This window comes from Ascaphus truei, chromosome 6 (genome assembly GCF_040206685.1).
Source record: "Ascaphus truei isolate aAscTru1 chromosome 6, aAscTru1.hap1, whole genome shotgun sequence".
NCBI classification, from domain to species: Eukaryota; Metazoa; Chordata; class Amphibia; order Anura; family Ascaphidae; genus Ascaphus; species Ascaphus truei.
In genome coordinates this window covers 63,248,604-63,271,380 of record NC_134488.1, presented here as the reverse complement: position 1 = coordinate 63,271,380, position 22,777 = coordinate 63,248,604, and the positions used below count along the sequence as shown (strand labels likewise).

Genomic DNA, 22,777 nt, shown 5'->3' with positions numbered 1-22,777 from the left:
ATCGCATCCTACAGAGCTCCTGCCCTTCTCCAGCTGCTCAGGCTTTTTGCTAGACTGGTAAATTGATCAGTTTGTCCATTGCCCACCTCTACTGTGTATAGGTAACCCGGACAGGTTGGCATTGCTTGCTTTGCTTAAACTATGAGATTACAAGATAGGGAAACTCACAGGCACCGGAAAGCTTATTGGGAACGGGGCGAACTGGGTGTACAGGTGCATGGGCACAGGAATAAAGATGGGAACGGGTACCGGAAGCACCAAGATCTGTGGTTGCCCATCGCCATCTGTAGGAAAACATTAAACACATCGTCTTAAGGCAAACTTACATAGACGCAAAAGATCGGGGTCCCCCATAACAGAGCAGCTCATCCCACTGCACACAACAAATGCTCTTTCTACTCTCACTTTCCCCCTCATAAAAAAACCCAACCCCTTTCATGTAGGGAACACCCTGCAGATTCCTCTAACAAGGAGAAGTGGTAGGATAAAAGTGTATAGTGTGAGATATTAAGTATTATACATTGAACGGTGAGTCACATTAAACCTGCAGTGCCGCCTTAAGTTTATTCCTGCTTTTTATTTCCCCGAAATGTTTAAGCAGCAATCCCACCTGCTCATTTTATTTCTCCTGCTGGATTTGAACGGCGAGTCCCTCCTGAGCTATATCGCGAGCAGGCGGCCAGAGGTGCAATAAAGTGGGCCCTTAACATTCATTACAAAGTTATGCCCGGCAATGTGGGGATCATATTAGGTGTCATATTTGGGTAAGAAAGGAATCAAAATCACCCAGATGTACCATTAGTACACATTGGTCGTTGAAGAGACTGCACTTCAAATGGGGCATTCAGCAATGTGTAAGGGCTGCAGGTACCTGTCTGACACTCCTTGTGCTGGGTGTGAGGTTTGCAGGACGTGGCCTTGGTCTGTGTGATTGGCTTGCACAGCAGGGCCTTGTTCTTTAGGAGGCGGGGGGGCTGCGAGGATGGGATCTTCAGGGTGTCTGTTTGGGTACTCGCCTGGGAACGGAAGAGATTAGCGGTGAAGGGGTTAGTTGGCAGCTGCTTAGTGCAACCAAAACTACACAAATGACATTCCAGATACAACCAAGAAATGTATTAGTATGTACAGGGCTTCAAACACAGATCTTTCTATTAATACCATGGGCGGGATTGCTTTATCGGGTGATCGAGGCTGCCCCGGTGGGTCGGTGCTGCGAGACCGGTTCTGCGGCTCCCCGACCGCCTGCAATACTCTCCCTCCTCCTTTTGGTGCCAGGATTCAACGTTCACCTGACCGCAGGAGGGAGCTGGGGAGCCCCGGACTGGCAGGACCACTCCTCACCAGAAGTTGTGTTTGTTGGAGTGGTGAGAGAGAGGGGGTCTTATCTTTTCTGGAGCAGCCATCCTGCAGCGTTGCGTTGACATGGCGACCAGACGTAAAATTACGCTACGTCACATGGTGACGTGTTGCCATGACAACGCGACGCAGGATCGCTGCAGGAGGGTTGATCTTCAAGAAATCACCGAACAAGAACAAGCCGCCCCTGATTAATACCGTCACTGTGTCAGCATGTAGGGACGAGTAACTTAAAAAAAAAAGTCTGTACGTAGTATATGAGGTGCACTCGTGCATCGCACCCTAATAAAGACCCGATGACCAATGGGTAACTTACATCCCCGATGATTTTTGCAGTCAAGGTTGGGACCGCACCTGTGAGAGAGAGAAGCAGAATGCGAATCACTAACACAGAACATCTGAAAGAGAGATACCCAATAAACTACATCCCAGTCAGTAACCTAAAACCAAAAGGGAACTTGGAAATCCCTACTTTCCTGACCATAAATGTCATGGCTACGGTTCATTAAAATAAATCCTAGCCAACAAATTGGTATGAGCCCTGCAACGAAGCATTTCAAAACTCTACTTGTCCGATGTGTAGTCCATAATGGAGTTTGAAACTCTTCTTTTCAGGTTTAATACCAATCTCCTGCCTGCGATTTCTTTCAATGAATATTCATTAAAAGCCATCAAAGTCTCATACCTAACCATATTTTTTTTTTTAAGAAAGAAAGAATACACCACTTACTGCAATAATAAAAAAAAAATCTATACAATCTGCACACTGACAAGTGATTAAGTTGCAGATCGATCCGTTTTCATTTAATCGATAGCTTTGGTCGGGGTTATTTAATTCAGTTATTGCTGGACTACATTACCCACAATGCAAAGTTCTGTGGGGAATATCATGTGACCAGGCAGTTAGACACAATTGGTGCACTGCTAGAGAGGGCAGGGCTCAAAAGTCCACAGAAGGGGAAGGGGGTGTGACTTTGTAAATGGTTTCTATGGAAACAAAAATGCTTCCTACATTACAAAACATTTCTCATAGTACAGAGCTGATTTTTTAAAATAAAACACATGTAGGATATTGCTTGAACTGCAGCTCTAACAGAGACCCTACACCCTAAGACTAACTGCTCTCCTATTTTATCTTCTCAAATTCTTTATTTGCACATACAAAAAAGAAAGAAACCAGAGAAAGGAATATGCCCTAAAAAAATTAAAAATCTACTAAAGGAAAAAACAACCCACAAAATAAGGTTTGAAGTTGGTAGCTACAGTGCGACATGCAGATACACAGGGTTTCGAGCTTACCCTGTAAGACGTTGTTGGAGTTAGCAGTGGGCTGGGCAGCAGGGGTGCTTGCCAGTGACACTACATTGGCGATGACTGGAGTGGAATCCTTAGCACCGGAGGAGCCTGACGAGGCAGGGACAGCTTGCACCATGGGAACGTTGCCTAGTCAAGCAAATGAAAAGGAGTTAGATGGCACTAAAATAAACTTTAAAACGGGTCAAGAATCAGTATAAATCAGGGGTGGTCCTCAATAGGCACTACCAGGTCGGTCAGGTTTTAAGGATATCCCTGCTTCAGCACAGGTGTCTCAATCAGTGGCTCAGTTTTTATGACAGCCACCTGTGCTGAAGCAGGGATATCCTGAAAATCTGACCTGTTGGTGGCCCTTGAGGACTGGAGTTAGCCACGCCTGGTAGATGATCACGGGTGTCGAGGCAAAGGCTGGCCCGATCATGCGTAAAAAGTGCAGTTTTCACCCCAAAAAATAGTGAGTTCCATGTTATTGCCTTAAAAAAATCAGATTACCAACTTTATTTTGAATTTTTTCCCCTAGCAGCTAATTTTCTTTAAAACCGTAACTCCATAAATCGGAACTAGGGGATCCCTGGAGCAGTAATGCATTATTCCCAACTCCAGGGACCCCCTTCCCCCCCAATATATCAACCTTACATGCGGGTAAAATAAGTGTTAACATTATTTTTTTAAAAATCAGAGATGGCTCCCGAGATTGTTCAATCTGAAGCTGGCATGCTCAGATGACACTGCGGCTTCCTATTGGCCTGTGGGAGTGAGGCTTGAATGGCAGCCATATTTATTTCCCAAAAGGCACAAAGTCAGTATCTCAGGAAACCCTGAGGTCTGACTCCAAAAGACTGTTCATGGTCCCATGGTTCAACAAAGTATCCGGCCGCTCCTCCTTCTCCTACCGTGCACCCCAAAACTTGAACAACCTTGACTCTCACATCCACCGCCAGTTTAAGTTCTTTCAAAACTAAGGCTGTCTCACATTTAAATCTTGTCTGTAACTGTCACATACGCCTATACTATATATTATCTTTAACTGTGCATACAATGTCTTGAATATAATGTACTGTATATCCCCATTCACCCATTGTAAATATGTATTTACAAACCATCTATTTTACAACTCTGTGCCCAGGACACAACATCATTACAACTCTGTGCCCAGGACATACTTGAAAACGAGAGGTAACCCTCAATGTATTACTTCCTGGCAAAACATTTTATAAATATAAATAAATAACCCCCCAAAGATAAAAATATTGAGGTCTGCAGGAGACCCCATCCCTGCAATTTAAATTCTGTAAACATTTAAAATAAATATTGGCAAGTGGGGGTAGGAAGGGGGAGATTTCTGCCATAAGAATGTACAGAGCCTGCAGTACAGTTTTATTAACGCTTCACCCCATTGGGAAGCACAAAGCGCTTTTCCATGCAGGCTACAAACAGCCGTACCAAAGGGACTGTGTTATGCTGAGCTCCTCAGCGGACTTTTTGAAGTCCAGTGATGTCAAAGTGGGAGAAACAACGAGTACAAAACATTAACCTAAATGTAATTAAATGTGAATAACGCTTAAGTACGTGTAATAGAAGCATTTAAACGGAGCGGTAGCAGCGATATATTTGCATTGATATACCTGTGTTGTTGGCGGAGAGAGACTCCACTGCACTCTGCTGGTTGCAGAACACCAGTATGCACAACAGGTTGCAGAAATGCTTCACTTCCCCTCTCCACTTCAGGGACTCGCACAGCTTTCCCTGACGCTTGCAACCATCACACTTTCCCATCTGAGGAAGGGAGGAAAAGTTGAAAACTAGTTGATACATCCACCTGGGATAGGCCAAGTGGAGCTGCCTGTTTCTAGCCCTTATGAAGACAGAGTGAGGCCTGCAATGTGTTGCAAAGTGTTTTCCAGCCATCTGACAGTGAAGGGGTTAAAACTCAAAGCACACCCTGTCAGAGGGGCTTTGCAATGCGCTGCTAGGGTTCCTGGAGCTGCACCGCACAGTTCTCAGCTTTGAGGGGGTCTCAGATACTAACAATTTTCAGTGCTGGGGAGGGTTCCTAGGTAAAGAAAACGTCAGCCAAAACGCAATCCAATGGAAAGCTGCAAAGGATGACGTTGCGGCTTCCTATTGGATGACTGCTTGCGCCATCTTTAAATACCCAGGAAGTTAATCAACCCAAAAAACGAAGTATTCAGTTCTTGTTAAAAATATAGATTTCAGAATGTGCCGGTATTGCTGTTCAAAGTGTGGTTTCTTTTGTTATCTTTTTTTTTTAAAAAGGGGGTAAGTCAAACGGCAGAAGTGCAGATCCTGCACAATACCTGCAAATGTTCTGCTGTGCTGGGCGATTCCCTACCCCATAGAATCCCCACCGCACTGCTCTCTTACCCCATCTCCTCACCTGATAAAACAACACGGTGTACTTGGACATGCATTCCTCACAGCAGAACTCCTCCAGCTTGCCCCCAAAGTGATTCCTCACCAGCTTTGGAGAGACCTGGCAGCAGTAGGTGCACATCTTGCAGTGGGTTCCCCACTTCTTCGCCATGTCGTGTTTATACAGCAACTTGCAGCCTACAGATTCCCCAGCCCCAACAGAACAGGCAGAGTAAGGGGGTATGAAGGCAAACCCAGAAACACTTTGCAATAAAGCTGCACCCCCCGCCTACCTTAAAATCATCTGGTGCAATCCAACATAACCACCCACAAAATCAACCTTTTGTAAAATAATGACAAGCTAACTACGTTAAACTAATGTAATTGTGCTAAAAGCCAAGATCTGGCTACCTTAGATTTACACATTGCATTTCTTCAGGGTCTGAAGATCCAACCCTGTCCTTCTCAGAGAGCCAATACAGATAAGAGGAGCGCGCACACAGTATTAGACAAATGGGGACACCTGAAGTCAGTGGCGTAGCTAGATATGTGCGGGCCCCTGAACATTTTTTTTTTCGGGGCTCCATTATGAGTGAACATTTTCTGTAGATTCAGGAGTTTCCATTGCCCCCCACGTGTTGGCGGCCCTGCGAGCCCCCCCCTCACGTTTCTCTCCCCCTTCTTACACCCCCTCCGTCACTCACTCTCTCCTCTTTATCCTCTCACACTACAATAACCACACACACTTATACACACAGCCCACTGACAAATACACACACCTTCCCACAGCAGCACATGCAGTAGTAACTCCACCCACTGATGTCACGGTGCGCAGTGGCGGGCAGAGCTCTGCAGCTCTCTGCCTCAGTTCCGCACCCAGCCTCTGCTGCCTGCAACCCCCGCCCCCCTCCTCGCAGCTCCTGATCCAGCTTTGATCACTGACTGAAGTTAAGTTACCGCCAGGAGTGGGCCTGCCACAGCTGGGATAAATGTCCCAGCTATCTACCTGTCAGCGGGCCCTCCCCCCCCCCCCCAAGTTTGTGGGCTATAGCTACGCCCCTGCCTGAAGTACATCTTTACCATCAGGTCAGATTTTGGTCAAAATAAACATTTAAAATAAAAGGTCATCAATCACCCATGAAACATGTGATGGTCAAAATATGGAGCTACATGCACTGCTGCCTTAAATACATCACGTGGCAGGGTGGTCAATCATATGTATGTATGTTAATCATTATTTTATTTTTATTTTTTTCCAGCAAACAGAATAACCGTGAGCATGTTATCCATAGGTCCCCAAACTTGCTTCATTTACCCCCTTTATCTCGTGGTTCAGCTGCAGACAAGGATTCTGGGCACGCACATGAGGCCCCTGTAGGCATTACTTTAATCTAACAATCCATTTCCTACATGGATCCCCCTCTGCCTGCTGCATTACACAGTTTGTACAACCAAGTAACGCATCCGTTTCAGCTTGGTTACGGATTCTGCATTGTGAAGCTGGAAGTCCGGCCTTCGGGCAAGGCGATCGCCTTGGGCCCACACGTGTTCCCTCATCATGTCGGCGCCGGGGTCCCACCTCTGGTCAGAAGTTGGATCCCGGGGCAAACAGGAGGAGGGAGAGGAGGGAGCCCCGGACCGGCAGAGCGTTGTGTGGTGCAAGCGTGGGGGCGTGTGCGCTCTGACCTTTTCAGTAGCGCGCCGCCTCCAGCAGCATGACAATGCGAGGTCACGACGCTATATGATGCCGTGGTGCCATGGCAATGTGACACTGCCGGGGGAGGGCTGCTGGTCTAGGTGTGTTTTGTTTTTTTTAAACACAAGGGGGGCCCCACAGCCAACATGCCGCCTTGAGCCCCTGCGGCAGGTAGTGATTACAAACCAGACAAGCATGTACATCTGTGATCAGTATTAAAACCAAACCACCTGATTTATTAGCTGCTGCTGGGCGTCATGGCCTTACCTTCACTGCAGAACATCTTGTTGGCGCCAGAGAAGCGCACGGCCTCCTTGACGATCTTGTCTATCTTGCAGTACTCGCACATGGCCATGACCATGTTGATTTTCTTATACTCGTCACAGCAGGTCTTGCCACAGAACTGGTACATTTTACTCTGAGGGAGGAGAGATGAGTGAGGAAACAGACAGAGAGAGACAGGATGAGATTGAGATGAGGACAAGACAGACAGAGCGCACGGAGAGAGAGTGCGCGGGAGAGATCGCGAGGTCTCCCATAAAGGTCCTGAAATATAGACCATTTCAAGCACTGCAGTAAGTACCTTCACGTCAAATTGCACGGTTAAGAGGGAAGCATTGGGGAATTGAACTTTAGTTTGTAGGATAAAAAGGTGCGGTGCCAGATTATGCCACTTGAGCGCCGTAGGGTGGTGATGTGTATTATTTTATATATATTATCCTAGGATCCTAGGATTCTTGTCTGTTTTATATTTTCTGATATAGGTCTCTCTCTTTCTAGCTCTGATATATTTTTTTCTTAGTTCTTTATCTTCCTGAGAAATCAGTGTGTTTTAGCGTCATGTGAAACAAGTACGTCATTTAGTCTAGTTACTGTAGCTAAGATAAATGATTTATAGCTCTTTATCCTGAGAGTATAAGAAGGGAGCAATGTTAAGCATACGTTACTACCTTCTTGGATACTGAAGACTAACAGATGTATCTATAATATGTATCCTTGCTACATAAAACGCTGAAAGCTGACTGAAGAATAAAGAATGCTGATTGGAACTGGAAACAGATTCCTGATTATTATATTATAACAGGCAGTGTTGGGAGTCTGCCCTGTGACCTCACCTTATAATCCAGAAGCTCCGGCTTGGTTGCGAACAGCCGGTTGCAGTGTTGACATTTCAGCTTCACCACAGTCCGCGCGAAGGCGGTCTGCTGCTGAGACTGCACCGCCAGCCTCTGCAGACCCACAGCCGCTGAGCTGCTGACTGACGAAGACGTGGAGGTGGTGGTGGAGGAGACCACCGATGGGGTGCTGCTCCCTGCCTGTGTCTGCGCCGCCGTAGGGGTGCTCACAATCACTTGACCCTGGGACAGTGGCACCACCGAGGTGTTCATTGCCGTGGGCTTGTTGAACAAGTTCTGCGGATAGAGGAAAGGTAAACGTCACGCGCTTCAATACATTGCCTGTAAGTCAGCAGGAGGCCAGTGAGTATTAATGTGCCTTAAAGTACTAGTGGTACTGTAAGAAATTCTTAACCTCGTTAAATAATGGGGACGCTGCCTTTTGGAAATAATTTTAGAAATGTTAGTAGATTAGGTTGAATAAAGAAATTCTAACTGGGCGAGGTACTCATCCTATATTTATAATTCTATCGATTCAGAGACAGGCAAAGAAAGAATAAAAAAAAAAACAATAGTGACACATTTGCCAATTAAGTCTCATAAGGAGGAATACAAATTCCTTCCAGACCCCAGTAATGGCAGATTTCTCCCTGGATCAATACCCTACCCGCAGTAAGATCTGTAAATAAAAGCCAGTGGTAATCCAGGGGTTTGTAAAGAAGTAGTGGTATTTTGAGGTTTGTAAATGAATGCAATTGGCATTTGATGGAAGTTATATACACAAGACATACACAGTTATGGGAAAGGGGGATATTTGGAGTCTTACCTGAAACGACACCACACAGTTATAACTACAAAAATTGCGGATGCTCCCATCGGACATAGCCAAGTGATACTGGGGCACTGCTAGGGTCTTGCAACTGTTACATTGAACCTGTACACCTTAGGGAAAGAAAGACATGGTGAATTGCTATGGGCAGGGACACTGGCAGGAAAGAGGCCAAGATACTTCTTATACCATTTGTCTATATATACACACACACAATTGTCCATGTGCAAATACAAACGCAATTATTTTATATTAACGGCTTAAAGCGCAGGATTTTCACTGATCGATCATGGGAGAACAGAGCGATTGGCAGCTTAAGGTTATTGCATTGCCGGAAATGTAACAAACGGGCGCATTTGTAAAAAAAAAATTCTAAATGGGCCGTAGGAAATGCCGCTTTAACCCTTTGAGTGCCCCAAGACAGTCACTGTGTCATGAGGTCTGTCACTCCAGGGTCCCCATGAAGTAGGGGTCACGTCAAGCCCAAGAAAGATATTTGTTTTTGTCCAGCTTAGATCGGGTCCTACGTTCCCATGGTAACAGAAGAGGTGACCGCGCGGCGCCAGATTGGTCGCCACATTCTGGCGCCTCGGTCCCTCCTGCACTGAAAGGGCTTATAGATTTTTCTATTACTACATCGAATAAAAAAAATTAACAAAAAAAAAAAGTGATGCTTCTAAATTTTTACTCTAAATTTAGATTTAGAAAACCCTGGCACCACTCGGGAGAGTTTATGTTCCCATTTACTTTAGCTTGAAGGGGTTTGCTTGGCTGATACCTGAAGATGTGACCATCTGAACCCTGTACGCCGACAAGCAATTCACTGAGCAGTACAGCTCCGTGCGACCCATGCTGCTGTTCTCAATCATCTCTGCCGAGGAGCGGAGTATTTTGCACAGCGCGCAGGGCGTGATCTTGGCGGATTTCTGTTGCGAGAGAGATGCATTTTATCATCTGAATCCCGAGAGGGAGATGTTGTACTATTTTTTTAAAATCTGCAACACTGTCCGCACAAAACAACTTTACAAAAAACAAAAACCAGGCCACATTACCCTCCTGTGTGTCAAGTAATGGTAGTATTATGTAGTTCATTAGTAGAAGACACTTTGGAACAATTTGAGTCACCTCTAGTATGTCCTGTGTCCAAAACTACAAACTTGTTAAAAGTATGAAACAGTCAGTCTCAAAGCGGAAACCCAAACCATTGAAGTTTTTCATTTTTTTTTCATTTTACATGGGATTGAAGCAGATCGTCTCCGGGGCTGAACCCTGTTAATTTTAGCTTCAGGGCCCCCCTGCTTCCGGAGAAACTTACCGCTGCAGTAGGTACCAGTAGCCGCTCTGCTAGCAGGGAATAACTTCATGGCTGCCTTCCAAATCTAGCGCGCACTGCGGGCCAATAGGAAGCTGTGATGTCATTGGTGCGGCTTCCTATTGGCCCACGTGACTCAGGAGCGCTAAAAAGCCGAGATACCAGAACTACAGAGGTCTGTATCTTTAGAAGCAGGGGGTCCCCAGAGCTGAAATGAATGGGGTTCAGGTTTTGAGACCCCCTGCTTCAATCGCGTAATTAAAAAAAAAAAAAAAACACCAGCTTGGATTGCTCCTTTAAAAGAACTTTGACTGCAAGACGTTTTGAGAGACTTCAGGAAACTGTTCCAGAAGTGGGGTGTTCAGTATGAGATAGGAGAGCGACCAGATTGTTTATTAACCCATAGAACCATAAGCAGGCTTCATACATAAGTGCTTTATACAGTAAGGGTAAGAAGCCTGCTCAAATAATTGGGCAACTTGTCCATAAAGTATTTGAAGGTGAGACACGATAAATATTCTTTCGCCTGGATAGCCAAGCGGGAAGACTAACACTTAAGAAAACGTTGAAGGCTGATATGATCTAAAGTGACAACTGCCTCCTCTTAAATAGATATTAGCTCAAATTTAGTTAAACAAGCAGTGCTGCAATAAAGCATCGATTTCACAGTGCTCACACATGCTAATAAAGGAGGAGACCCCGCATGGATTCAAAATACAAACAGTCTGACAGTGCCCAGCTAAACATCATACTCTATTAATTCACACATTTGCTTATTGACGGAGTGTTATAATAAACCGGTTTATTCTTTACCTTTTCTTCTTACACCGCAGTTCAGATATCTACTCTGCAGATACCACCTCCCCCCGGGGTAGGTATCTTGGGGTTTTTATGTTGGGGGATTATGGTGAAAATTGACCCTATCACTGAAAAATCATTCTACAAACGTCCCACATTACAGATAAAAGGGTCATATGTTTTAAAGGGTGCTGAACCATACACCTTAAACAGCCATAATAAATCTTACAGCCCATTCAGTGCTATGTCACAGTTGAGTTAACACGTATACCGTTTTGGCGCTTGTTGCAGCTCTCTATTGCAGGGAAGGTTTTCGATACGGGGCGATGGCAGTTACCTGCTTGAATGCAGTGATACAGGAGGAGCTGCAGAACTTCTTGCACTGGCCATCGATGTTCAGCAGGTGGCACTGGCCTGAGCCACTGTAGCAGTATCCCCCGCAGTTTTCACAGCAGTTCATGGTCAGGTTGTTGGCAGAGCGGAACTTGGAGAAGCAGGCGTCGCTGCAAAGCTTGTGCACCACATTTTGATAGTTCACCTCGTGCCGGATCTGGGGGGGCGGGCAGAGAGAGGGCATTTAACATGAAAATGTAACATTTGTAACCTTGCCTTGGTGTGTAACATACTGCTCTTATTTCTGGTCCTTTTCATTTCTTACAAATGCCGAAATGTTTTGAACTTCTAGAACAGATCTGATATTTGCTGTGCTACTATCCAGAAACCAAGGGAGTCTTCAGTCAATAGTATCTCATAAAAGCACAGTGCAGAGATGCTCCCATGTGGAGCATGGCTGCCTCCAACGGCACAGCAGAAGTCTGAAGTCACACTCGCTTACCACTGCATTCTTGAGACACACGCTGCACTTGGTGGATATGCTGTTGGTGTGGATGGTAACGATCGGTTTCCTCTGCAGCTCGTAAGCAGACAGGCAGGGCTGGCTGCAGAAGTCCTTGCTGGCGCTTGGATTGTCGAACTGAGCCGTGATGACATCCTTGGGGTTCAAGATCTCTCTAAGGAAAAAGACAAACAGGCCAGAGCTGTGAGTAGAGCCAGGAGTAGCTGTGTGGGCTGTTAATACCTACATAAACCAGTAACACCATGCAGCCAAACCTTTGTGAAAAAGGCCTCTCAAAGGCAATTTCTGTATGCAGCACCAAGTTTGGGTGTTAACAATAAAAATGAAGCAATAAGGATTTTACTTAGTGATACATAGTATTTATTTATTCCCTCCCCCTGCCCCCCCCCACCACGCAGGATGAGCAACAGCAGCACATGGCAGGGATATTAACCACCCCTCTGCTTCGCAAAGTTGCACCCCACAATGCCCTTGCAAGGCATTGTGGGGCACGGTTTCAGCACCGTGTGACACCTGTGCCTCTGAAGTGGTTCTACGGCACGAGTAATCTTTCCAGTGCGGAGGCCCCCACGGTGGACGAGAGGAAATGTGAAGGAACTGGTGGAGGTAAGCTTAATTCTTCAAGTCCTGTATATATGCCAGAAGGAAAATGTATTATAGCTGTAAATGGCCTTTCCAACTCGTCGACTAATTTTCGAGCCTCGAATATATTTGATGGAGAGATTAGCTATAGATATACACACACGCATGTATATTCTGCTGGGTATTTACTTTGAGCAGCTAGAGCAGATCCTCTTGGTGTTGGGCAGGGATCTCACGGGGGGCACGGTGTATCCGGTGAGGCAGAGGGTGGAGCAGAAGAGCTGCGTGGATCCTTTCCGCTGATACGCAGTCTGTCCTTTCTGCAGGATCTTTTTGCAGCCCGAGCAGGACACACGTACGGAGGTGGTGGGGACAGCAGGGAGCGTGGGGAGCGACTTGTTGATTACTGGGGAGCTTATAGGAGGTTGTAAGCCAGTGGAGAGCTGGGGAGCTGGAAAAGGAAATGAGCAGTGTTATATATACCTTAGATTGCAAGCCGTTTGTGGCATGCATTGGCTCCTTCCTCATATCTACTTTTATGCCTAGTGCTCCTACATCTGTAGTTCCTATTCTATACGTACTTTAATCTAAACCTGGGGACCCCCCGGGCCCGCTCGGTAGTCCCCCAATCAGTTCCTGAAATTATAGGGTTTTTTTGTGCTGACACAGAAAAAAACAAAAAAAACAAACTACAAATATGGCCACCAATAGAAACTCTGTGACTTCACTTCCTGATGACATCAGCTTTCTATTGACCGTCAGAGCGAGGCCTAATCCCATTATGTGCCTGGGGCCGCTACAGCTGGGACATCGGGGGGGGGGAGGGGGGCAACATTAGATAATACTTCATGGAAAACGTTTATTTAAAAAAAAAAAAAAAAAAAGGGGAACCGCGTGGATTGCTGCTTTAACACCAAATTGGCCAAAGGCTGACATGTTATCCGTGAAGAATTAATCATTTTATTTTGTGGGGTTACTGAGAGGGACCGGGTGAGGATTTGTAACGTGTTCACCATTGTGTCCATTTCACACTGCAATTCCTGTAAAATCAACCCTAGATTATGCCCCTTACTGCCATACCTGGAAATCCTAGTGTTACAGTGAGGAACATATTACCAGTTATATACAGAGCTCATGCTATTAAACCTATTGCAAGTGCTCTGAAACAGGGAAACCTCTGCCTATTTTACCAGTATGTGTTAATCGGATATGATTGTAAGTAACCTTGCCGTTTTCTCTTTCACTTGGCAACAACAATAAAAATAAATGTGCTGCAATGCAAATTGCGTCTCCTACTCACCCAGGGGGCTTCCACTGACTGAAAACACTGCGCTGATTTTTAGTTCCCCTTCAGGAGCTTTTGGCTGCGGGTTATACTCCTGCAAAAGACAAATGATGACAATGCTTCACAACTACACTAATATTTGTGTAGCGCTGACAATAGCCCAAGTGCTGTACACAGAACTACACAGGAACCAATGATCCCCGGGCCTAACTGTTGGTGCCAGACACAGGAATGGAATAACTTGCTCAGGGTCACAGAGAATTTACACAGGGATTTCAATAGGGTTCAAATGCTTTAAAGGCAGTATGTAACCCAGCTACTGCATCTTTTACTCCTGAAAAAACAAAAGACATTTGTACTTTTAATTTAACGGTCCTCAAAAGTAGTTTTCCATTTATCAGCTTGAGCCCAGACCGATTGTGCAGTTTATGTTTTAATCCCGATTTATGTTGCCTTGTTCTGTAAGGTTCCAAAGTGCGTGGAAACAGTATCGGGCGAGGAGAATCCTGCTTCAGCTGCCACCACAACATAGACAAACGAATTCCTCAAAAGCCAGGTCTCCTCTAGGACAGGAGGTACAAAGTAGAGCTCTACACACAAGTTCACAATGCAATTCTTAATTTATAACAACAGCCAAAAAAGTTTCAAGTCCCATACGGACCTTCCATCAGGTGATGAAAGGTCCATATGGAACCTGAAACGTTCTTCCTCTGTTGTTGTCCGATACAATAAATGAAGACTTGCATTGTGAACTTGTGAGTAGAGCTTTACTATGTAGCGCTGTCCTAGAGGAGACCTTCATTTTTCTGTAATACTGAACATATTCTGGTATCGTAAAAACAGATCAAGCTTTTGCCCCAGGCCAGGGTGCAGTTATGATAAAAAGTATCAGGATATTTCCAGTTAACCCAATAAGTGCTGCACTGATCTGCAATATGTTGGTGGTGCATCCAGTACCAATAGGCCAAGGCTCCCAATCAGTAAATAACTGGTCCCATCATGCTAAGGTAATTAGGGTGACACCCAGGGCCCATCATGCTAAGGTAATTAGGGTGACATCCTGGGCCCCATAGTACAGTCAGTACCCCCATGGCAGTCAGAAATCTTGTGGTATTAGGAGATCACCGCGATTAAATCTCCCTGGGTCCTCATTCTACATGGCCTGACAGCATAGACAAGAAGAGGGAAAAAATATGTTGCATTTTGAGAAAGTCAACAAAGAAGCCCTAATGCACATCCAATATGACAAATTATTAAGTTTATTTATACATATTCTCAGTTATAGGTAATTTAGGTCAATCTTTTGGCCCTAACATGCCAAGCCTGCAACTATGTCAAGGTAGACTCCGTAGGTTCCTACACTACTGGTGTAGTACTAGTACTGGGCTTTTTCCCAATAGCACACCAGTTTTCAACATTAAGTGTATGAACATGTAATACTGTGGGTTTGCCGCCCGCTAAGATTGTGTATTTCATTTTGGGAAAGGCCTTCAGATAGTCTGCACATCTTCGTGAGATTTCTCCCAAAGCTTGCACACCCACAGGCATGACTATTGGTGAATACAGGCAGTCCTCGGTTATCCAACGTAGTCCGTTCTGGACGTATGGTTGGATAGTGAAACCGTTGTAAAGTGAGTCCCATGTTAATCAGTGGCGGTGAGCGTTGGATAACGCACTCAGGCGTCGAAAAACGGCCTTTGGGGTTGCATTGTAAAGCGTTGGATATGCCATTTGTTGTAAAGTGAAACGTTGGATAACGAGGACTACCTGTAGTTTTTCTAATCAAAGAGGCGGAGAGCGGATGATGTGTCAGATGAACGTGTTTACCTCGGAGTTGTTCGGCTCATCTTTTACTTTGTCCAAGAAGCCTGGCGGAGCTGCCAAGGCTCGCTCATATTCATCGTCCATCGGCTCCTCCTTTATCCTGACGTTGGAGGTGTACGAGTTACCCAGGGTCTCGCCCGTAGACGACTTGCTACTAAAAGTGTAACTGGATTCCTGCGGCAAAAGGAAAAGAAGACGGCTGAGTGTTGGAAAAAGCCATGGCGGGTGTGTATGTTGTTGACCTCCGGCAGCCAATGGGTTAAAGGAATTTCTCAGGTATACAATATATTATACAGAACAAGAGTTTGCCTGCGCAAACCCAGTGATAGACAAAAGCTAGTAGCCAGGGGAAACCAGCCACCTTCAAAGTCTCAGCTTATGTTTACAAACCGACAATACAAAATTATTTAAAAAACACTTAAGTTTCATATTTTGGTTAAACAAAATAAATTAAAAAAATGACACTGATGTTACCCCTTATTTAGCAATCTGTGCAGATTTATATTTAATTTTTAGCTCTTTGTTCACTTTCAAAAGCCATTATCTTTCAAATCTGATGGTTCGTTCAGGAGAGTGTTAAAATGAAGCTCTCTACAGAGCCCATGTCAGTTAAAAGGTTACCATAACACCCTCAGAAGCAAGAGATTAGGAAAAGCATGTTTGAAAAACATTTCAAAAGGGTTAAGGAGGCAAAATACAAACATTTTACGAGCTAAACTCATAAGCTCTATGGGGGGACTGTGGCTTGAAACCGCTCACTGCCATTAGTACACTTTGGTTCTAGTAGGGGCTGCACCCCATTAAGGTTACATCAAAATAAAAAGGATGTCTGCTCAATGTCACACATACGGCGCGATGCATTAACAACTCACCCTGAAGTTTGTGTCTGGGGCTTGCGCCACCAACTGTGCCCGCGCCGATTCCTCCATTGGACCTGCATGTTGAAAGCAGAAGCGCAACTTTTACAGAAGATGAAACGGACTCGTAGTAATATAGCGGTAACGGACAGCAGCTAAGGACCATCTGACCCACCTTCTCCAGGTTCCCCACTCTAAGCTAGTGGTGCTCGACTCCACTCCAAGAACCCCCAACAGGTCAGTCTTTCAGGATATCCCTGGTTCAATCAGTGGCTCAGTCTAAGGCTGACCCACCTGTGTTGAAGCAGGGATATCCTGAAACCCTGATTTGTTGGGGGTTCTTGAGGACTGGAGTTGAGCCCCCCTGCTCCAAGTTTGACTTATAGACTCTAGGTTTGACTTATTTTGTACACCTTTATTTTCTAACAGAACGTGACAGCAGGTTAGTCACTTGGTCCACCTCGTCTGCCCACGTTCTTATCAGCTGTTAAACCTCGGACCCTACTTAATCCTCGGCTCTCTATCGAATAGCTAGGTGGCTCACCCAAGCATGTTTGAATTACCTTACTGGTCAGGAGGCTATTCCCCTACCACTGGTCAGGAGGCTATACCACAAATACACAACCCTTCCAGTTTAAAGAATGTCCTCACATTTCCCCTGAGCCTCCCACCCACCAGCTTAAGAGAATAACCTCTGGTTCTAGCTCTTCTCTTTCTCTGGAATATGGAACCCTGCAGGGTTCACCCAGTGAATCGTTTTTATTTTAATTACTTCAGCCTCCAAACTGTAGGGAGCAAAAAAAGCACAAAATCAGAGATAGCAAACAGTTAAGGATGTTAGGTGAAAAAAAGGCTGTCTCACCGCTGCTTCATTTTGATTTGAGTGGCCAGCACATTCTTTATATACAAGTTTCACCATTTTGGACTCACGAGGGAGGAAACCTCTCTCTTCTGGGCAGAATTCCTACCAACACCACACAATGCAGTTTCTACACTTCCATACAGCCCCTACGCTGCGTTTATAGTAGATGCCCAACGGCGCACTCGGTGTCGCACGCGCCTCTCGAGCTACTGGTGAACTGAGCTTCCAGCGATTGGGGAGGCGTGGCGGACGCGTCACCAGGCTGGTTTGACCTCATTGGATGAACCACCCCCTCCTTGGCCTGTGACGCGGCCGCCGTGCGAAAAAAATAAAATAATAATTTGTAGCTTGAAAATTCTGCCGTGCGGTCGCTCTGCATCGCGCCCACTATGGCTGCCCTCATTGACTTCCGCAAATTTGTTTGCGTGTGCCGTCTTGGTTACTATAATCACGGCCTTGGGTCTGCCCGAGAAGAACCAGGCAATACGATGACTGTACATTGATTTCATACCTGTAGAAAATGTTTTTATTTACAGGTAAATATATCCCTTTTACCTTTAAGTTATGCAAAAAATAGCCACAGATACCATAGTTTATTTCTCCCTATAAACACTGTTTTTCGCTAATCTTATGAATGGGAATATTTGTTCACACGTCTATATGTACATGTACTAGAATACACACAGCCACAAACATTACATCTATATGCACACACCCACCCACATACATATACACACATCTTCAAATACTAGCTCATGCATACGCATAATTCCATTACATGTTCAACTTCATCCAAACAACATTGGATCTAAAAGATAGGCCAATTACAAGCACCAGCCTAATTATTTCCCCTCTAAAATCGACAGGCTTATAAAAGTTATGTTTCTATACAAGGCAATGTATTAGGGATAACACAGTTAATGATGCATTCATTTTAATCTGTGCCCATGGAAGTTATGGCATTTTTAACTATGTACTTCGATATACTGAATAAGGGAATACACTATTGATATTTTCTTCTCCTATAATCCTTTGCCAACTTCGTCCTTATCATAAGTGAGGGCAGTGACATCATACAGACACGTGTGTGTGTGTGTGTGTGTGTGTGTGTGTGTGTGTGTGTATATATCCCACAACACTTGGTCCATTTAATCTGCCTTACTGGGTGTTTTCCCCATACAGTGTGCCACTGTCCGATTCTCCCATCCTGGGACATGCAGCAGAACACACCTGCACAATGTCATTTACCTGGCTTATTCACAAAGCTGCCTATCAATCTGGAATCTGCTTCTCTGGAGAATTTGTCCTGAAATATCCCTTCCCGCCCGGGCTCTTTAGTCGAATAGGTGTCCTGGCCGTCTCTCTCTCTTGCCAGGCTAAAGTCTTTCCTAATTGTTTTGAGCATCGAGTCCTTGCTCAGCTGAGGGAGAAGGTCTTTTAGCCTCAAGTTGTGGATATTAATTTCCTTCTCGCTGTCTGTGTCGTGTTCAGTAGCCGTCCGTTCCTCTTCCATGCTCTCCTTGGAGCACAGTATGGAGGAAGAGCTGCTCTTCAGCAAATAATCCTGCTCATCCTCGCTTGCAATACTCGGAATTCCCGCCAACAGCTCTGAGCTCATAAAATAGTCTTCATCCAGCAGGGACTCGTCTGGCACCTTTGGGTTTTGCAGTTTGTATGGGATTCCTCTGATGACAGGTCTCAAGCTGTGATTAGTGTCAGCATCCATAATGCCACCTAAAAAGCAAAATACTTTTATTACTTTTTAGAATAAAAACATCTAATTTATTACACACTTAACATGAGAAACCTCAAATATTATTTTAAACAAGCAATTTATTGCCTCCCCTTGCTTTAATTTTCTTTTCTTCTTACTTGTATATGAAGCAGAGGGTTTTTCTGAGCTGAACCATGTTAATCACAGCTCTAGGGACTCCCTGCTTTCAAAGACCGTAGGGAACGTGCCGCCGGTAGCAACCCCCCCACTCCCATGGGAAATAAAATCGAGGTTAAAACCACCCACATCACACAGGCCAATACGTATCCTCGACATCACCCGTCCCAGCTTCCTATTGGCCTGCAGGACGCAGGGGATTTAAACCTCTAGGAAGTGATGGACAGCACCATCTCTGGTAAAGTATCTTGTGACGCAAGGAGTCACCGTGAGCAGAGCCGCGTTCATTGCAGCCACGGACACTCTCCGGATTCCTATACATGAATGAAAAAGCGGGGTGCCTGGTGAGGTCACATTTTTTAGTAAAAACCTTTATATCTATGTTGCTTGAGGGACCAGGAAGGTACTGCTAAGATGGCAATTTGCATGGGCATTACTCGCTTGTTGAATGTAAATTGGAGAAAAGCCGTTTTATTATGGCCTCTAATGGCAGACACATTCTTAATAGACACAGGATTGGAATCTACTTTCCTCGGAGATCGTTACATGTAGAGAGTAAACTCTCCCATTTTAATAACAAGATAAGCTTTAGATTTCTGGACAGGAAGCTCATTGGGACTGGGACCACATTACCTATTGTATCAGTGTGTATTTTGTAGTCTTTACACCTATTCTAATGCAACACGGAATGTGATGTCATAAACAACAAAAAAACAATGCATCTGTTTTTGGGATTATCCATCCAAAAGCCAAGAGGATGGCAGCAATAAACAGCATAAACCTGATGTCAGAAATAAGCGATTCGTTGACACTCTTCAACCCCCCTCCCCCACCCCCCCCAGTTTGTTTCTTTTTTCAGCAGATAGTTCTTCACCTGGCAGGAACCGGGACAAAGCAGCCTGAGGAAGACCTTGCCATATGCCCATGGATTCTCTGCTCCTACTAATTTTATACAAACTGCAGACAGAAAAGTGCAGTTTTTCACACAAACTCACTTGTAAGTTAGGGTAGGGGTGCGCAAACTGAAGGGCGCAAAAAAATTTTTTGGGGGGGAGGGGTGCAGCAGTTACAGAGGTCCGGTGCTCTCCGCCAAGGCAATTAAATGCCAGGGGACTGCGTGAGGCCTCTGTAACTAACTTATTGTGGCTTCCAGCGACGCATCGCCATGGCAACGTGACATCACGACGCTGGAGCCAAGCAGAGGGAGAAGGGCGCGAGCAGGGGAGGAGAGCAGGCTCGGGGGAAAAGATTGTGCACCTCTGAGTTAGGGCAATGTTAATATATATTACCAGATGCTACAAATGTGGCTAAGTGCTGAAAGAATCATTTAAAGTCTTTAAATGTATCCAATATTACAATAAGCGTATGGCCCTTCTACTCCTAAATGTTTTTTAGTATGGCCCCTTTGGAGAACTAGTTGAGCCCTGATGTAGATTAGAATACTGTCCAGGGTTTAATTTTATTGCACCACAACTTTACAGAATATTTTTTATCCAAATGTTATATATCCAAAATATCTATATCTTCCATTTAACATTCAGGATGCACATTGATACCCTGACATCCAAAACCTATGTCAAACTAGGTGTACTTTACAGGAACAAATCCTCCCTAAGCCTGAGTCAATGGTGTGTTAGACTGCGCGGAGGCGTCCACACGGGGTGCGATCAGATTGGCTTACGGCAGTGATCACACCCATAGACTGTGCAGGCGCATGCGGAGGCACGCATGTTGCGCAAAAAAATCAGTTGAAACTGATTTCTTGACGCAACACGCAGGTCACATGAGCGGTTTGCCCAATGAGGGCGAACGAGCTCCGTGATGCCCCTAGGAATACCCCCCATGGCCTGTTGACCTTGGCCAGGGAAAGCACCCGCTTTCCCACAGCCTCCGCACGCCTCAGCTCGGGCGAAGGCCCCATGGCCCGGGCCTTAGTCTGCTGGTCAGAAAGCGTATCGCACAGGAGATGCTAAGGCCAATTATTAACTATGGAGACATAGTATACGGCTCAGCACCTCAAACCCACCTTAGCAAACTTGATACTCTCTACAGTTCAATATGTCGTTTTGTTCTCCAATGCAACTACAACACACATCACTGCGAAATGCTCAAAGAACAAGATTGGTCATCTTTCCTTTCTTGCCTTCAAATACATCCTGGGCAAGCTACCCGTCTATCTGTACAAGCTCCTCATCCCTACCAAATGCAGCACTTATCTGAGATCTGACCTCAAAAAACTGTTTATGGTATCGAGGGTTAAACAAAGTATCCGGCCGCTCCTCCTCTTACCGTGCACCCCAAAACTGGAACAATCTACCGGAGACTGTCTCAGCCGCCACCAGTTTAAGTTCTTTCAAAACTAAAGCGGTGTCCCATTTTAATCTGGTCTGTAACTGTTACATACGCCTATAATATATATTATCTTTAACTGCGCATGCAATGTCTTGTATATAATGTATACCCAGTTCACTTATGTAACTATGTATTTGTAACCATGTATTTGTCATCTTAACTATGCCCAGGACATACTTGAAAACGAGAGGTAACTCTCAATGTATTACTTCCTGGTAAAACATTTTATAAATAAAAGAAGATACTGTTTTTTTTTTTTTTTAAGGAAATTAATAAAGTCAAGTTATATGAAATTGAAGAAATCTGTCACACTTGCACAACCCACAAATGTGCTACATGCCATAACAGTACTGTTTAAAAAGTGCTGCAGCAAAATAAAAAATGACTTGAAACATTGACAAACATCTAACCAAAAATTAATGCAGTACATGACTACATGAAATTGTAATTACATAACAATGTAACAAGATATATTGTATTATTGCATACATTTTATAAAAACGAGGCTGAACTTGTCTCTTTGACTGAAGCAGTGTTCACCTTTATGAAGTTCTACAATTTAGGAGAAAATTCCCATGGGTTCCACCCATAGGGGCAGCCATTAAAATCACAAGCCATGCTGCTAGTAATTTGTTTACTTTTTAAATACATGTATAAACAGAGGGAGCCCAGAGATTGATCAGCCGTCCCCCGACATCGAGACTGCCTAGTAGTCCCTTAGTGACAGGCAAGTACTTGCCCAGTGTAAACAAAATGTCTGCAGGGTCAGCCTTGCCTCAGTGACCCAGACGGCCATGTTTGCATTCTTTGGAGTGGTTATCACAAACTCTTCATGAGTGAACCAGAGGGTTCACAAGAGGTTATGGGGACCACGCATCAGCTCTGAAGGACTCCAATGGTTCGAGAAACCTCCACAAAGTTGGCTCCACCACCCACAGTTACTGCCAGTTATTTAGAAGACAAAACCGACACCAGAAAATGTGGGTATTTCGCAAAGAGACTGACCCAATATTTAAGAGCTGATGTCCTCCATATTCATTTAAAAAGGAGGCATCCCTCTAACCTTCCAATGTTTTGACGATGCTCTTAAAAAGTTCCCATGACATAACTGCAGTGTCACAGCATGACAGCAACTACTACGTCAGGCAGCACTCAAGGGATTTAAGTCCCAATCAAAAAGTCTAGCCCAGGGGTCGGCATGCGGCTCTTTCTGCTCCTACTTGTGACTCTCTGGTTGCCAACCCCCAGCTGCTGCCTCTTTCCTTCAATATCTTGGCAGTGGCTGGGGGGGGGGGGAGAAGGTAAGATACAGCGCAGGTCGGGCCTCTTGTTGCCGCCGGGCCCGACTTCTCTCAAGCTGCTTGCCTGCCTCTCTCCTGTACTGTCCCACGCCGGCCTCTGTGACGTCAACTAGCGCTGGAATTTGCGACACGCAGGCAAACAGCTGGGGAGGAGTCGGGCCCGACGGCAACAAG

General features: G+C 45.1%; 1 protein-coding gene across 5 annotated transcripts in view; it reads right to left on the bottom strand.

Moving 5' to 3' along the window:
• Positions 1–22,777, bottom strand: part of ZMYM4 (zinc finger MYM-type containing 4) — an 80,718-nt gene that overhangs the window by 20,416 nt on the left and 37,525 nt on the right. For all 5 annotated transcript variants that reach the window (XM_075604590.1, XM_075604589.1, XM_075604591.1 and 2 more), the window contains exons 2-18: positions 18,308–18,793; positions 16,213–16,274; positions 15,344–15,514; positions 13,532–13,610; positions 12,421–12,682; positions 11,629–11,803; positions 11,131–11,343; positions 9,462–9,609; positions 8,681–8,796; positions 7,855–8,151; positions 7,007–7,157; positions 5,069–5,241; positions 4,296–4,446; positions 2,656–2,799; positions 1,673–1,710; positions 872–1,016; positions 169–284 (exon numbers count right to left, since the gene is read on the bottom strand). In XM_075604590.1, the coding sequence (XP_075460705.1) occupies positions 169–284; positions 872–1,016; positions 1,673–1,710; positions 2,656–2,799; positions 4,296–4,446; positions 5,069–5,241; positions 7,007–7,157; positions 7,855–8,151; positions 8,681–8,796; positions 9,462–9,609; positions 11,131–11,343; positions 11,629–11,803; positions 12,421–12,682; positions 13,532–13,610; positions 15,344–15,514; positions 16,213–16,274; positions 18,308–18,785 (2,919 nt within the window). In that variant the 5' untranslated portion in view covers positions 18,786–18,793. The remainder of the gene's footprint in view (positions 1–168; positions 285–871; positions 1,017–1,672; positions 1,711–2,655; positions 2,800–4,295; positions 4,447–5,068; positions 5,242–7,006; positions 7,158–7,854; positions 8,152–8,680; positions 8,797–9,461; positions 9,610–11,130; positions 11,344–11,628; positions 11,804–12,420; positions 12,683–13,531; positions 13,611–15,343; positions 15,515–16,212; positions 16,275–18,307; positions 18,794–22,777) is intronic.